Here is a 16,669-nt window from a genome sequence, read left to right as displayed (position 1 = left end):
GCTCCCACGAACCTGACAGGTGCGGAGGGGCTCCTCCAAGAGCAGCAGCGATCACAGACCCGAACCGGTCTGCAGAGCCTCCCGCCCCGCCGCGCGCAAGCTGCCAGGCGGACTCGGAGCGCCGAGCGTCCCGAACTTTCGGGCAGGTTTACCACGCGCCGACGCCGCTGAGCTGCCGCAGGTGCCCCGCGCGCACCCCGCAGCTCCGGGGCGCCGAGCGTCCGCGCCGCTCTGGGGCACCGCGCCCGAGCCCAGCGGACTCGCGCCGGCCCCCAGCGCCCTGCGCCCCCGCCGCCGGAGCGTCCGTCGGCCCGGGCTTCGGCCTCGGCAGCGCGCCGCGCCCAGGCCCGCGCCGGTCGCTGGGCTGAACTCGGGAGGAGCGCGCCCCGGGTTCCGGCACTGCCCCGACCGCCTCAGCCCATCCCCCCCCCAACCGGGAGCGCGCAGGCGCAGCGGCCCGGGAGTCCAGCCAAGGGCCCCGGCGGCTGAGGTGGCGCCCGAGCCGCCAGCGCCACCGCCAGCGCCTCCGCTCGCCATGGGCCCGGGGCCCCGGCTGCTGCTCCCTCTCGCGCTCTGCGTGGGGCTCGGCGCGCTCGCGCCTTCTGCGGGGGCCTCGGGCGTCAGCAGGCGAGGCCCCACCGTGACGGCCAAGGTGACTGACTGGCGGGCAGCAAACTGCCCTCGCGCGGGCCAGGGGGACGGGGGGGCTGTGGGGGCTGGGTCCTCGGTGTCGGGCGGCGAGGAGGGGGCTTCCCGGGCGCGGGGGACGCGAGGCGGCCGCGGGGCTCAGGGGGAGGGGGCTGCCGGGCGACTTGGGGGCGCCGGGCCGAGCAGTTTGAACTTGGTCTCTGGGCCGGTGGTCCGACGTGACCTGCCGGGGGCGTGGGGGGCGGGCGGAGGAAGCTTCCGGAACCAGCGGGCCCTTTCTCCAGGAAGGAGGCGGCCCGAGTACGTCCTTCGGCGCGGCGAGGACCCGGGAATGGAAGCGGGAAGAATGCGGGCGGGGGCGGGCGGAAGAGACGCGCTCCGAGCCGCGGGGCTGCAGTGGGCGGCCGCCGCCGCTGTCGCCCGGCCTGCAGGAGCCCGGGCCCGGGCCCCGCCCGGGGGGTGTCCGGGCAAGCGTTCGGAGCCCCGCTGTAGCGAGCGGCTGTCTTCCCGCCGGGGGGAGAGGTGCGCTTAATTGCACTTGGACTTCTTTACACTTTGGACCCTGAGCGTGGGAAGGGGCTAGCACGCACAAACTCTGAACCTCTGTGGGGGATGGGCGGGGGAGACCGATGGGGGGCGGGGGAGACCGATGGGGGCGGGGGAGACTATGGGGGGCGGGGGAGACCGATGGGGGGCGGGGGAGACCGATGGGGGGCGGGGGAGACCGATGGGGGGCGGGGGAGACCGATGGGGGGCGGGGGAGATCGATGGGGGGCGGGGGAGACCGATGGGGGCCGGGGGAGACCGATGGGGGCCGGGGGAGACCGATGGGGGCCGGGGGAGACCGATGGGGGCCGGGGGAGACCGATGGGGGGCGGGGGAGACCGATGGGGGGCGGGGGAATCCGCCTGGGACCACCTCTCTCCACCGTCGGTGCTTTTTTCCAGCATATTTACCCAGGTTAGAAGATAATGGGAGGGTGTGGAGGGTGTGGGGAGAGACAGAGCGAGGGAGGAAGGAAGGGAGGGAATTTGGTGCCCTTGATAACCACTTCTAGAAAAACCCACTGGCAGCGGTGTCTTGGAATCTGGAAGGAGGGGCAGCTGCAAGTTGTTCTAATAGTAAGTCCGGTGTTTGCCAGTGGGAATGATACCACTGAACCAGGAGTAGAGTGTTTAAGTCCTCCACCGCAGACCCCAGCTGGGGTGGGGGTGGGGAGTCCGGACAATGAGGGCCGTGCGGAGAGGGAGGTCACCCCAACATCTGATGTAGCCTGAGAATGAACAGCAAGGCTTTACCAGGCTGCAGTTAGTGTGTGTGTGAGAGAGAGAAACTTAGCCCCACTGTTTTGAGCACCTCCTCTGCCCAGCCCCTTGGTATTTGGGGCATATCTAGTTTTGAGAAATGGCTTGTCCAAGGCCATAGAGCTGAGAGGGTGGGGGAGACGGAGTCTTTCAGTCTGCACATACAGTTTGGGTCTCTCGGGATATAACTGTAAGCGTAACATTCATAAAATGATGAAGAACATATAGTAAACCTCTCCTGTCTGCAGGGGATAAGTTCCAAGACCCCCAGTGGATTCTGAAACCAGGAGAGCACTGAACCCATATACTATGTTTTTTCCTATACATACATACCAATGAGAAAGTTTAATTTATAAATTAGGCACAGTAAGAGATTAACAATCATAACTGATAATAAAATAGAATTATAACACTATATTGTAAGACGTTACGTGAATGTCATCTTTCTCAAAATATCTTACTGCACTCACCTTTCCTCTTGCGATGCGGGAGGTGATGAAGTATCTACCTGATGAGATGAAGTGAGGTGACCCAGGTGTTAGGCTCCTCATCTTCTGACCGCAGCTCACAAGGAGAACCATCTGCTTTGGGCCCACGGTTAAGGTGAATAACTGAACCTTGGGAAAATGGAAACCGCGAGGGCGCCTGGGTGGCTCAGTTGGTTAAGCGACTGCCTTCAGCTCAGGTCATGATCCTGGAGTCCCGGGATCGAGTCCCGCATCGGGCTCCCTGCTCGGCAGGGAGTCTGCTTCTCCCTCTGACCCTCCTCCCTCTCATGCTCTCTGTCTCAAATAAATAAATAAAATCTTTAAAAAAAAAAAAAAGAAAAGAAAATGGAAACCGTGGACAAAGGGGCGGGGACTATTGTAAGTCCGTCTCTAGCCCCTGTGACATTTAAAAATACCTGGAGGATAAGAAAAACCAGCCTGGCCATCACTTGGGAGGTGAAGGGAGCTGCATGCGCAAGGGCTCTGGCCAGGAAAGCCATCAGTGTTCAGAGGACAAAGAGAGGGGACAGGCCAAAGTGAGTGGCCTGTCTTGAGATAAGGCTGGAAGGGTCAGCAGCCCCAAAATCGTGCAGGGCCTTGGAGGCCACAGTTAGGAGCAGGTCTTGCGGCAGTTAATCTTCTAATTTGAGGTCTTAGTCTAAGTGCAGTTAGAGCTCCTGGGTTTTAAGCATGGGACTGGCATCATCTCATACATGGTTTTCAACAATGACTGTGGTCGCTTGGTGGAGAGTGAAGTGGGAGGTCATTCAGGCTCCGTGTCAGAGTCCAGATGGCGATGGCATGGATTTGGGTGGTGGCCGTGGAAATGGGGAGCAAGGTGGAGGGACGTGAAACAGATGTTCTGCAGTGTAACTAACAGGACTTGCTGATGGTTTAGAATGGGGGTAGGGGAAAGGAAGTAGAATTGCCAGATAAAATACAAGATTCCCAGTGAGGTGTGACTTTCAGATAAACATGAATCAGTTCCTGCTGTGAGTGTATCACCTGCGGTATTTGGGAACAGACTTCCCCAGGGAAGCTTTTAAACCTACCCAGTGCAGAGACCCACCCCATCCGGTCAGTCACGATCTGTGTGTGCCCCGAGCTGGAAATGTCCACAGGGGGCGCGGAGAAGGGAGGAAGCTGGTGGCTACAGGAGGGGAAGTTGGAGCATCTCTGCCCCTCGGCTGGGGTGCTGTCACTGAGCAAGTTTTCCTGCACTCAACTGTCAGTAATAGATCTCCATTCCCTTCCTACCAAATTTATCGTGAAGTTCTAAAAGCTAGTGGTGTAGGCGAGTCTTCTACAGATTTGACCCTGTCGAATGACTTTTTCAATGGACTCTTTAAAACAAGTCAATATACGGGAAAATAGAGACATTAAAAATTATTTCTCTGAGGGGCGCTCAGGTGGCTCAGTCGGTTAAGCATCTACCTTCGGCTCAGTGGGGAGCCTGCCCCCCCCCCCCCGCTTGTGTGCTTGCTCTCTCTAGCTCCCTGTCAAATAAATAAATACAATTTTTAAAAAAAATCGAATTATTTCTCTGAGTTCAGAGAAGTTGATAAATTGGCCATTGCTCTAATGTTATCCCCAGCAGTCCTTTCTTTTTCCTCCGATTGCATTTAAAATTGGAATCTGGAATAAGAGAGGCATGAGGCACTGTCCCCCCAGGGCCTTCAGTGGCCACCAGCTCAGCGGCCTGCGCAGCCCAGCCCTGGAGCCTCGGGTCCACACTCTGGCTCACTGGTCTCAACATCCCCCGAATAGGCATTTGCCACCCTGCACTTCTCAGCAGATGCCAGGGGTTCTGGGCAAGGTCAGGCATGTAGACTAGAAAGAATAATGCTGCCATCTTTCCAGCTGCATTCATGCATGGCCCAACTTGCTGGCACTTTCTAGAGCATGGAGTGGCTACACAGCCTGGTGCCCCGGGGCAGGTGATTTAATGTGTGAAGCTCCATTTCCTTCTCCTTAAGTGGAGACACAGATAATATCTACCTACAGGGTTTTTTTTTTTTTTTTGCATATTAGATGTGATAAAGCAGGTAAAGTGCTTAGCCATGATTTAAGAGGTCAATTGTTAGTGTTATTTATGTTACCTTATTAATGCTCCCGTGAAATTGCAGCCCTGAAAAGAAGGGTCATCTGTTGAACAGATGAGGAACAGGAGCTCAGAGTTCAATTAAGTTGCCCAAGGTCCCCTAGCCAGTTAGTGGTGCAGCGGGGGTGTGAGAACAGTTGGCTCTTGTACTTGGCGTCTTGGAAGGAAGCAGGATTAACCCTACAGGGGTTAGGATCAAGCTGTGTGAGTGACTGCTTCCTCTTCCCTCTTTTCTCTACCTCCAGTGGCCCATCATTTTCAAACGACTTTCAAAGGCAGCCCTCAGGGGAAAAAAGAAATGACTGAGCTTACTCCTGAAGTGCAGCGTGGAATCCAGTTACCACCTCTGCCAGGAAGCCCACCCTGATCCCCACAGATAATCATCACCTCTACCCATGACATTTCATCTGTACTTATCTTGTTATAAAACCAGATTTTCCATTATATTATAGCTACTTACATATGTGTTTTCTGTGGGACTGTAACCTCCCTGCGGCTAGGGGCTTTGCAGCCTCACCCCGTGTCCAGAAAAGGGCCTGGCCCCAAGGGCACGCAAGCAGTCAGAGATATTCTCAGGGTGATAGAGGGCAGTGGGAGAGGGTTTGCCTGGCAGCCACCTTGGGTCCCCTGCACAAAGAGCCCATTTCCTGCCCTGGTGCTTTGGCTCCAGAAAGAACCCTGCCCGATGCGGCTCATGCCCATTCTTGTCCCCGGAGGCCGCTCCCCTCCCTTCTCCAGGATGCCTTCCCTCAGCCCTTAGCGTCCCTCCAGCCTGGGGATACAGCGTTCCTGTGACCCAGGAAGATGTGACTTTCTCATTTCCACCAGAGTCAGGAAAACTCTGCTGTATTTTCATGCTGTCAGTCACAAAGCGGAAGGACCCTGAAGTTTGCAGGGGGGAAAATCGTATTAGTATGTGTGCGAGGCTGCGCATCAGAATGGCAGATTTTTATTGAAGAGTTTTGCTGGGTGACAGGCCCTTTTTCTTCGCCTTCTCCCGCTGCTCTCCCGCGTTCTCTGCTTCTTGCTGTCCAAACATCCACAGGCTTTATTTTCTCTTCTGTAGGTTAAAAAGTCTGACAGGCGTTTCTAGTGTCTTGTATGGCATTCCTTTAAGATGATGTTCCCTGATTCTTCTCCCGGGGCTGCTTCATCATTCCCTGTTCCTGAATTTATTCCTGGGCTTGGAAATCCCTTTGGAGAAGCTGCTTCTCTTTGACACCAGCCCTGCGTGACCCAGCTTGTGGCATCCTGTCCCTGGGCCATGCCAAACTGTCACCCTCAAGTGCACCGCCTCATCTCGAGGGCACGGTCTTTGATACAGTCTATAAAGTTCTGCCGTATAAATAATAATACAGTTCCGGCTGCTGTGGCCATGTGAACATTCAAAAATGCCACACGGAGCACTAAATATCACATCAACCCATGACAGACAGGCTGATGTATTGGCAGAAGCTCTTGTCTTGCGCTAAAGCTTGACAGTCTTTACTTCATGATTTTTCTAACCTGTAAGACATCTTTTTTCTTTGACAACCCTTCTTATATTTTTTAAAGCCATCTCTCGAATGTCTTTTTTTTTTTTTTACCCATTCAAACAGTAAATTGGTTCATATCATCTAAACCCGCTAATAGAATGCCCTTCGACTCCATAGCCTTTTCAAGCATTCCGTCTGCGTCATCCTAACACAGTGATTTGTGAAGCAAAACGTGTATCATTTCATTTCGGATGAAACAGTTTTTTAAAACTCATTTCAGGGAACCTGTAGGGTTCATCGGCACACAACATGACTCACACTCACTTCTGGGTACGTGCTTTCTTTCATCTATTCTAACGTGTTGGGCCGCAGAGAGACCACAGTGTCCCCGCGGGACTTTGGGGGCATGAGGACTGAGCTGGGCGTCGGAGTGGGCAGGGCAGATGGCTCTGTCGGGGCTCTGGACGAGGCTGGGGACCTGGAGCCTTACGGAGTCCGAAGTGAGTGGCAGGCCTTTCGGAGGACTTGCTGTGCGTTTTGATGTCTTGCAGTTCCCTTGACAGCAGGTGTCTACTGAGCACTCCCTGGGAATTGGGCACGGGTCGAAGTTACAAAAAAATAAATCTTCTCTCCTTACCTGTTGTTCTCTCCTGCCAAGATCAAGAGCATCACCTTTCAGAAGAGCACAAAGCTGGGAAGGGGGAGGTCGCCACAGTGCTGCCCTGGGTGTGGAGTTCTCAGAGACGTCACTGGCTGACTAGGGACCGTGCTGAGCCATATTTCAAACCCAGCGCCTCCGTGTGGTGCCTGGCCCATAGGGGGTGCTCACTAAATGTTGGTGGAATGAACGTTTTTACAGGTGGAATGCAGCCACAAGATGGTTGTAGAGCTCCTTTGTCACCTGCTGGCGGGGGAAGGGCTCTTGCATCTGGATGCATTCTCAGGTTGTACCTTTCACTTCACTCCTACTCGTGGCTTTTCCCCGTTGTAACCCTCTGCTCTGCTGTTCACCCACACGCAGGTCTTCTTCGATGTGAGGATTGGAGACAAAGATGTTGGCAGAATTGTGATTGGCCTCTTTGGAAAGGTTGTGCCCAAAACTGTGGAAAATTTTGTCGCGCTTGCAACAGGGGAGGTATGTCTCGGTTTTGGATCCCTTAAATGTGCATGGGAGGGGGTCTTCCTTCTTGGAAGCCCAGCATAAAGATGTCTTCCGGGAAAATGAGTGTCGATTGAGCAGGTCTGATGAACCTGAGACATCTTACATATTTTACTTTATTTTCCTACCAAATCTTACTCTTTGGGTGCTCAGTGTCCTCGGGGTTCTAGAAATTGAGGGGAAGCAATCAGCACGTGAGAATGCAGATTGCTCTCTTTTCACTTATTCACATTAATACCCTACTTCCACAGTTGATTTATTTCTTTATTTTGGGTCCGTCAATGATTACATTTCTACCAGAAAATCGTTGCAGGGACCTAATTCTGTAGGTAGTTTGTGTCGTTTTCTCATTTAGTCACATCCAGGTAAACACTGGGGTTCATCTTGCAGTATGGGTTGTATCTACTCGTATATTCAATTGACATAATCTCTTTAGAAAGGATACGGCTATAAAGGAAGCAAATTTCATCGCGTCATCAAAGATTTCATGATTCAAGGAGGAGACTTCACGAGTGGGGACGGCACCGGCGGTAACCATGTCTTTTGTATTTCTCCTTTTCGCTTACCAAACTGAAACCCAAGATCAAGTCCGTGCATTCACCCCCTGAGTTGAATTCCCAGACATATGAAACAAATTCCTCATGACCACAAACTAATTCTTCAGAAGGACAGGGTTTGGGGGGCCTCATCTCCCAAAATGTAATTACAGGTACGAATGAGTGAGGCCTCCTCTCTTGAAACAATATTGCTCTGGTTCATTATCTTTCCATAGTGGAGATATATTCATCCAGGAGACGGCTCTGCATTTATTAACATGCTAGACTCCCAGTAGGCAGCAGTAGAGAAAGATGCCCGGCACGGAAAGGAAAGGTCGAATACGAAAGTGCGCACACACTGCGGGAGAACCGGCTCCCGACACGGATGTGGTGGGGGAGGCTGGGGGAAGCATGTCCGAAGGGAGAGACCGGAGTTGAGGTGGCAGGATTGCAGGTGGATTTACCCCCTTTTTCCCAAATTCTTTCATATTGTTGTCCGCTTTTCCAACAATAATAATAAAAGTAATCAATGAGTTCTCAAAATTATAATATACATTTTTATAAGCCAAGTTAGAGTTCTGTAAAGCACAAATAATTAAATTTATGGGCCATCACATATCCCTGAGCTGATTGTTCCTCACGGGGGACTGCACATACCCAAGCTCTCTGGGCTGTTTTCCCTCAGAACTGTAGTGAGTCCTTTTCCTGAACACACACGCTATAGCTAACTACATGAGGATTTAAATTTACTTCAAGTTTAAGATTTTTAATTTGGCAAGTACTCATTCTGATGGGTTTGAAATTGCTACCTTTTTAAAGAAACCCTTGGGCCCATTTTCAAGCGCGACAGCTCATTTTATGTTTATCGCAATGATTTACTTATAACAAAAAGGCTGCCATTAAACCCTTGGAATTGCCAGGGCCTTCAGGAGAATTACTTTTAGTCCTTGCAAATACGCTGCACGGTATGGGGATAGAGAATGGAGCAGAGAAACCGGGTCAGGTTACTTGGGTCCATGGGGTGGGAGGGGATGCCTGGGAGAGCAGCCCTCCCTCCCCCCCCGCCCCCCCCCCCGGCCGCTGCAGAGCTGGGTGCCCTGGAGGAGTGTGCAGCTGGACCCTGGTGTCCCACGCTCCCACCCTGGGGCCCAGCAGGAACAGTGACTGAGCTTTCCTGTGTCCTCGTTTCTGACGTGTCTCTCTCCCTTTGCCTTCCCTGCCGTGTGCGTGTGTGTGTGTGTGTGTGCGTGCGCCACGCACCAATGTAAGTGTGTGCACGTGGGTCTTGCATTAAAATTCTCTTGAGTTTTGGAGGAAGGACCTTTTGGGTCACTTACGTTCAGCCTAGACCTTTCTGTGAGCAGAGCTTTCCTTCCAGGACACGTCGTCTGTCACTGACCAGTCCGCTCTAAATTGCCTGCCCTTAGTAGCCACTTCTGGTCCATCCAGCCGAGCCAGGATTTCGAGGTTGGGAACCGATGGGTGAAGAGCCAAGCAGAAAGGGAGGAGGCGGGCATGACACGCATTCCAGGTGCTGGAGGACAGAGCAGACGCTTCTCATGGCCTGTACTGTTCTCTTAGGGCAGAAGCGGGTGCTGCTCTCCTTGCTGCTGGGCTCGAACTCCAGTCCCCATGGCCGCGTCCGGCTCTTCCGCTCCAGGTCGGCTCGCTCGGCGCTCCCGGTGCCGGGCCCTTCTGCAGCCTGGTGAGCCTGGAAGGTGTCGGGCCCACGACGGCCCGGCTGGCCGCCCTGGCTCCGGCGGGGACGCAGGCAAGAGCCGCAGCTGTAGGGTCCGAAAGCCATGGGACTGCCAGGTTCTGCGGCGCAGTTTTCACGCTCTGAAACCTCGGTTTCCTCCTTTTCCTCAGTGGGACTGAGAAGACTGTTCTGCAGGGGTGTGAGGATTAGCTAAGGGTGTTTATTAAGTGCTGATCGCACCAGGGTTGGGTGCTGAGGCGGGAGTGACGTGAAGCTCGGGACAGCCATGGCCCCAGTCAGATGGCTCATCCCGCTTTCCGCATGGCTTAATGCGCTTCTGATTTCAGAGGGAAATCGTTGACTTGTTTGGTTGGGGTCCTGCTTTGAGGCCAGAGGATGGTGCCATCTTTAAGGCTTTTTGTGTGTTTATCTGAGTCTCTGTCTGAGTCTCTGGTGCCCTGCTTCCCAAAGGAGTGAATTTATCACTTCTTTTATTTCTCCTTATGCTTGACCATCTTTTCCCCATCCCCATGTCCTATAGGGTTCTATTAACCAAATCTATTAAAACCTTATGGTTCCCTTTGAAGAATTTACTTTCATATAACTTCTGGTGATTCTCCTCTTCTTTTTTTTTTTTTTAAATTTTGTCTCACCCAGGTATAAGTATTTATGGTGAGACATTTCCAGATGAGAACTTCAGACTGAAGCATTATGGCATTGGGTGGGTCAGCATGGCCAATGCTGGGCCTGATACCAACGGTTCTCAGTTCTTCATCACCTTGACCAAGCCCACCTGGTTGGATGGCAAACATGTGGTATTTGGAAAAGTCATTGATGGAATGGTAATGTGATATGTTATTATGCCTCATTCAAAGCTTTATATTTATAGCAACAGTACCTTCAGTGATTTATTTTAATCTTAAAATGTGCTTGGTAGAGGTCCATCATTCTATGCTGACTTGCCTCTTCAAAGGTGAACTGTGTGTGGTATTTTAATTGTGAGGAGCACCAGGGCAGAAGATGGAGACTTGCCACGGAAAAATTGAGGGCTTAATCTATCTCACTACTTGATATAAATGGAAACTTTTTTTTTAACGTCGCCAAATAAAACCCGGGCCCCATATGTGCATACAGTAGATTATTATTCCTTACAAAGGAAGGAAATCCTGTCACATGCTACAACACGGATGAACCTTGAATATGTTGAGTAAAATAAGTCAGTCACAAAAGACCATATGATTCCACTTTTAAAGGGTATCTAGAGTGGTCAAATACCTGTAAAATGAAGTAGAATGGAGGTTGCCAGGTGCTGGTGGGAAGGAAGAAACGGGGAGTTGGTGTTCAGTGGGTACAGAGCTGCAGTTCTGCAAGAGAAAAAAAGTTCTGCAGATGAGTTGCACAATAATGGGAATATACTTAAGACTACGGCACTGTACCCTTAGAAATAGATAAGGTGGTACATTTAGGTTTCTTACCACAATTGAAAATAAAATACTAAAAAAATCCCTCGAGCACCACATGGTTGCATACCGAAACAAGTCGCCTCCAAAGACACAGTCAGGAGAGCAAACACAGTTACTGGAAGGAATTCAAATTCCTGCAGGTATGTCTCAAAGAATATCTCAGGGGTCCAATTCATAATCCAGAGAAACACTTCTTAAAATCCTTATTCTCCTCTGCTCCCAGCATTTCTCCTCCCTAGCAGCTGCCCACAGGAGCTCTCCCAGCTCCTAAACTAGCAGGTGTAAGGTCTGCCCAACCCAACCATGGACCATTCCTGACCAGCCGCCCTTCCGTATTTGATTTGGTTTCATTTTCTTTCGTTTTCTTTTTTTTTTTTAATGGTTTTATTTATTTATTTGAGGGAGAGAGAGAGAACCAGAGAGAGAGTGAGCATGAATGGAGAGAGAGGGAGAGGGAGAAGCAGACTCCCCACTGAGCAGGGAGCCCGACGCGGGGCTCGATCCCAGGACCCTGGGATCATGACCTGAGCCGAAGGCAGACACTTAACCGACTGAGCCACCCAAGTGTCCCCATTTTGTTTTATTTTCATGTGAGCCATTCTGTCTCTTCCATCCAAATGCAAGTGAACCAAGCTCGCTTGCAACAGTTCTTCCACAGCTTCTACCCCCATCCTGATTCTACCCATCAAAAAGCCAGGAACCGAGCTGACCCAGTCAGAACTCCCTCACAAGGCAAGGAAGTGTTCAGCCTGAGCCGCCAAAGACAGGATTCTTGTTGGCAAGTGAGAGGAGAGGGAGCGAGGGCAGACACGTGTCACTTCATAGATCACTTTCCATCCTATCACAGTAAAGGACAGGCCTATATTCTCACGAGCCATAACTGTCCTTCGAGGCATCTGTTCTCCCAGTAATGAATGCCAGCACTCCTCAAGTCTCTGACGGAACGATGCCCGTGAAGTGAGCTAAACACGCATGTGCCTGTGTTCCATCAGTTAGCGGTTTTGACCAGTGGACCGAACCGGGTTTTAAAAAGTTTAACTGTAACCAGGTTCAAACATTCATGCGACGAGTGTTTTTGAATACACCGTGCTAACCTGTAGGAGAAATGAAGAGTGCAGGTGTTGTGGTTTCTTCTTCGGGTCATGGTTTTTCCTCTCGCTCTCTAGATCTTCTGTCTTCTTGCTCTACCTGACTGTACCAACTTCCTTCCCCCCGCTGGGCTGTGTCCTGGAAGACCTGCTGCCTGGGCCTAGAGGAACAGTCCTTAACATTTTATGAGTCCTAGACTTCTTTGAGAAATTAATGCAAACTATAGACTTTCTCTCCGGGAGGAAAAAAACTGTGTGTATGTGTGTGTGTTTTACACCGTTTCAAGGAATTTTCAGACTCTCCTGAATTCCAACACAGACGTCACCTGGGTTGCTTTGTTAATGCTACACTTTTCTTGAACTCGCCTAGATGTACAGAATCAGGACGTCCAGAGATGGGCCCACCAATAAGCATTTTTAAAAACTGTTGGAAAATATACATAGAGATTTCCATTTTAACTCGAAATGAGCATTTTTTAAAATGTTGCACATTTAAAAATCAGGTGGGGAGCCACTGCTTTAGGCATACGTGTGTACACGTGTGCATGGACACAATGTTTAGCAATATATATGATTATTATTAGAGCACGCTGGTCTTTTAAGTTCACCTAAGCTGGCCAGTGATTGGGTCAGGTGGCACCATGTCCGAGGCAAAGAGACAGCTTGTTGCTATTTTTGTCTCAGTCCCGTTTGGGAAACCGGTCAGAAGCCAACATTCCTAGTCCTGGACCAGTCCTCCCTCCTTCAGTGTGAAGCTCAAGGTGGTACCTGGGATGTGCAGCCGTCCAGGGTAGAGAAAGAGCCTTCACACCACTGTGGGGATGGGGTCTCTCACTCCACCTGTAGCTTAAGGGCTTGGGTCAGCTTTAAAACGGGCAAACGCAGAACTAGCTCCACTTCTAAATCTACTTTCTGACCCAGTTTCTTATGCCTACACCGTTTACAGGGTATCACTGAAGCTGACTCATATTCCATGTTAACTCTTACATTGGGGTATGAAGTGGGTAGAAATACATTTTATTAGAGCTATGTGTTTATGAAAATATTATTTTTAGAATATAAAATGCTAATTAAAAGAAGTGAGGAAATATACAAATATGTTCTTTCAGTAGCAAGGTGGTGGGTAAGCACTATTCTGTTATATATACATTTCCTGAATATTTTAAGTTTTCCGTAGTTGGCTTGCATGACTTTTGTATCATACCAAAAACAACAACAACAAAAACAACAACAACAACAAACCTGGTTTCCTACTTGGGCTTTCAGACTAGGCGTTGATTTCACCTGTGATCCGCACAGTTACTGGTGAGACGTGAACCAGGGGTCTGCTTTTCTCTCACCAGGCCGTGGTCCACTCCATAGAACTCCAGGCGACTGATGGCCATGACCGTCCGCTCACCGCCTGCTCCATCATCAACAGCGGCAAGATAGACGTGAAGACCCCCTTTGTGGTTGAGGTCGCTGAGTGGTGATACAACGGGCGGAAAACGAGAAACACACTCTGGCAGGGATGTGTGTGTGTGCGTGTGTGTCTTTTAATTCTCCAAAGTTACTGTTTTGCTTTGTTTCCTCACTTCTGTGTTTCACCCCCGATCACAGGAAAGTTCAGAACATCAAGCACTCCGTGTTTAGTTTGCATGAATTGTGGTAAATCACTTGTTTAGGGACTTGGCACTTAAAAGACCTATGCCCTTCCTCCAGTGGTGCTATTTTTAAACTAGAAAACTTTGTATTGTCTGTTTTCTTTTGAAGAACACAATCATTATTTTGCTGAATTAACTGTGATGCCCAAGTTGAGTGACGCTGAAGATAAGAAGACTGGGGACGTAAAGTTTGTTATTTTGTATTCAAACAAATTCTTTGCAGGTAAAGGGAGATTTGATGAGTGTAATCTGTAATCTGATATATGTCATAGGGACTTTTACCTGATAAAAGGTGCTTTTGTGTTCTCTATATTAAATGCTTTTTATATCGGTCAACTCTTTTTGCAAGTCTTTTTTTTTTAAAGTTCTTTAAAAAATTCATGACAAAAATATATGTACTCTGATGTTAACAATGAACAGAATGGAGAGGGTTCTGTCAATCAGAATGCTAACGCAACTGGATAATTTGGGATAGGAATGCACAGAAATGATGCCTAACCACATCTCAAATACCTGAGCAGATTAATTTACTAATTTTTACTCACTGTAACAAGATCCCTTGAGTTGAGTTGTAACAAAAAGGCTTTTTTTTTTTTTTTTTTTTTTCACTTACACAAGGAGCATGAAGATTCGCACTGTACTTAAACCAAATGGGAAAGTGGAACCCTGCTGGGGCCTTGTAACCTTCCTGGCTGGAACAGAGCGCCTGATCTCTGTTCAAATGGGAGTGATATCTCTTTGAAAACAGCCCTGTTGCTTCTCCTCTAGGACCCGTGGAGTGAGGACTCCAAGAAGTCCATCTAATTCCATCTCGTCAATAAAAAAAGAAGATATAAGAAGTAAATACATTTTGACAACTACCTTTTTTTAAAAATTCCATCTCCATGGGACGTCTGGGTAGCTCAGTCGGTTAAATGTCTGCCTTTGGCTCAGGTCATGACCCTAGGGTCCTGGGACCAAGTCAGAGTTGGGCTCCCTGCTCGGCGGAGAGTCGGCTTCTCTCCCTCTGCCCTTTCCCCCACTCGTGAGCGCTCTCTCTCTCTCTCACTCACTCTCTCAAATCTTTAAAAAAAAATTCCATCTCAAGAGCTGTATTCTTTTTTTTTTTTTTTTTAAGATTTTATTTATTTATTTGACAGCTAGAGAGGGAACACAAGCAGGGGGAGTGGGAGAAGGAGAAGCAGGTTCCCCGCTGAGTGGGGAGCCCGATGCGGGGCTCAATCCCAGGACCCTGGGATCAGGACCTGAGCCGAAGGCAGACGCTTAACCGACTGAGCCACCCAGGTGCTCCTCTTGAGCTGTAGTCTAAGAAAACTGTTTAAACAGGAGATGAGATGAAATGAGCATTCTCAGGTAATCACTACAACCCTCTTGGTGAGCAATTTATTTTCTAACAAAAATTTACTAAAGACCTTTGATACGCCAGGTACCAGTTTTGAGTTTTGGAATATCGCAGATGACAATGAGAAAAGGACCTCAGGGAACCTACATGCTAGAGGCAGAGACAGAATAAATAAGGTGACAAAAAGCATGCCGATGGTGTGTAGAAGACATGCCCAATTGTGCTGGGGTGGCTGGGAGGGCGGCTGGGAGGGGAGCGCTGGGTGAGGGGTCTGGGAAGGCCTCCCGAGGGGCAGAAAGAGTAGGGAGCAGTCCGGCAGCACGGCGGGCCTTCCCGGCAGAGAGGGAAGCTGAAGTAATGAGGGTCCTGAGGTGAGAAGGAGCGGGTTCCAGGGCCTGCTGGAGCCTGAGAGGTCAGAGGACCCAGGCTGAGACTGGACTGTTCTGGGCCTGGGTGCCAGGGTCGAGTTCTTCCCTGATGCACAGTACAGTGGGGAGCTCTTGGTGTTCAGCTGGGGCAGGACATGAGTTGGTATGCACTTAAGAAAGATGATTTCGTCTGCCACAAGGAGGATTTTTACAGGGGAGCTAGCATACATATCCAGAAACTCAAAACATCCACATCCTTTGAAGTCCTATTCCTGGGACGTTGCTCCGGAACGCGACATCAAATTGTCATGGGCATCACTGACCAGTCCAGCATCCAGTCCCCGTGGCCTGGGGATGGCCACCCATTTTCTTTGGGGAATCAGAGTATTCCCTCAAGTACTTCCTATTAGTAGGGGAGGCCGACCCTACGGATGGGTACATACGTGACCTGGCAAACTCATTTTTAGCTCACTTGATAATTATTTATTGAGTGCTGGGTAGAGCTGCTAACAGGCAGCCATTGTGGTTCCCATGAAAGGAGACAAATGATTCAAACATACACCACATGAATATGTAACAGGACATCAGGTAGTAATACGTCTCTGAAGAGAAACAGCATGGAGAAAGGACAGAGAGTCCTCTGGGAAGTCCTGAGTGTAGGCTGAAGGAAGTGAGGGGTCAGCAAGCCACAGAGACATGGAGGGAAGGGTGTGTGAGGCCATGGCCCTGGGCCATGGTCAGGCTGGTGGTGTGCAAAGCAAGGGTGGTGGGGGAGTGAGATGGAAGAGGGAGCAGAGATGTCCTGAAGGATGTCCTGGGCCGGGTGACTGGCTCAGGGAAAGGCATCTGACCCGAGTCATGGTAGTGAGTCTCAGTTGTGAGACTTCCAATGGAAATATTGGGAAATAGTTGCTATCTTGTTTCTCAGAGGCTGTAAAGGAGCAAACCTGAGAATGAAACCCTCACAAAGGGAAGCTGATCCAGGAAACAAAGATGTGTTCCTGAAGACACCAATGAGCCCCTGAGTCCAGCCATGCCTGAAGCACATCTCTACCCCAAACTCTTAAGCTCTGCAAGCTAATACATTTCCTTTTTATCGCTTAAGCCAGGGCAAATTGAATGTTTGTGACTTGGAACTTAAAGTCTTTGTCTAACGGAGCAATATTGAAAAGTTTATGTATAAAAATGTGAATTGCAGGGACACCTGGCTGACTCTGTTGGTAAACCATGTGACTCTTGAGTTTGAGCCCCATGTTGGGGGTAGAGTTTACTTAAAAAAAAAAGGGGGGGGGGGCGCCTGGGTGGCTCAGTCGTTAAGCGTCTGCCTTCGGCTCAGGTCCTGATCCCAGGGTCCT

The 16,669-nt window shown here is 50.2% G+C and overlaps 1 protein-coding gene across 1 annotated transcript; it reads left to right on the top strand.

The window, feature by feature from the left end:
• Positions 1-449: 449 nt before the first annotated feature.
• PPIC (peptidylprolyl isomerase C) lies at positions 450-13,940 on the top strand. The gene is made up of 5 exons (XM_045891679.3): positions 450-652; positions 7,038-7,151; positions 7,612-7,705; positions 10,068-10,252; positions 13,305-13,940. Exons 1-5 carry the CDS (start codon positions 536-538, stop codon positions 13,431-13,433), a joined length of 639 nt encoding a protein of 212 aa, XP_045747635.1. The 5' UTR covers positions 450-535; the 3' UTR covers positions 13,434-13,940.
• Positions 13,941-16,669: the final 2,729 nt, after the last annotated feature.

The sequence above is a fragment of the Mirounga angustirostris genome, unplaced genomic scaffold, assembly GCF_029215605.1.
Source record: "Mirounga angustirostris isolate CCGP_5_RB_7025 unplaced genomic scaffold, mMirAng1.0.hap1 SCAF_7, whole genome shotgun sequence".
In the NCBI taxonomy this organism is placed as follows: domain Eukaryota; kingdom Metazoa; phylum Chordata; class Mammalia; order Carnivora; family Phocidae; genus Mirounga; species Mirounga angustirostris.
The sequence above is the reverse complement of the archived record's forward strand: the minus strand, read 5'-3'. Positions and strand labels throughout refer to the sequence as shown.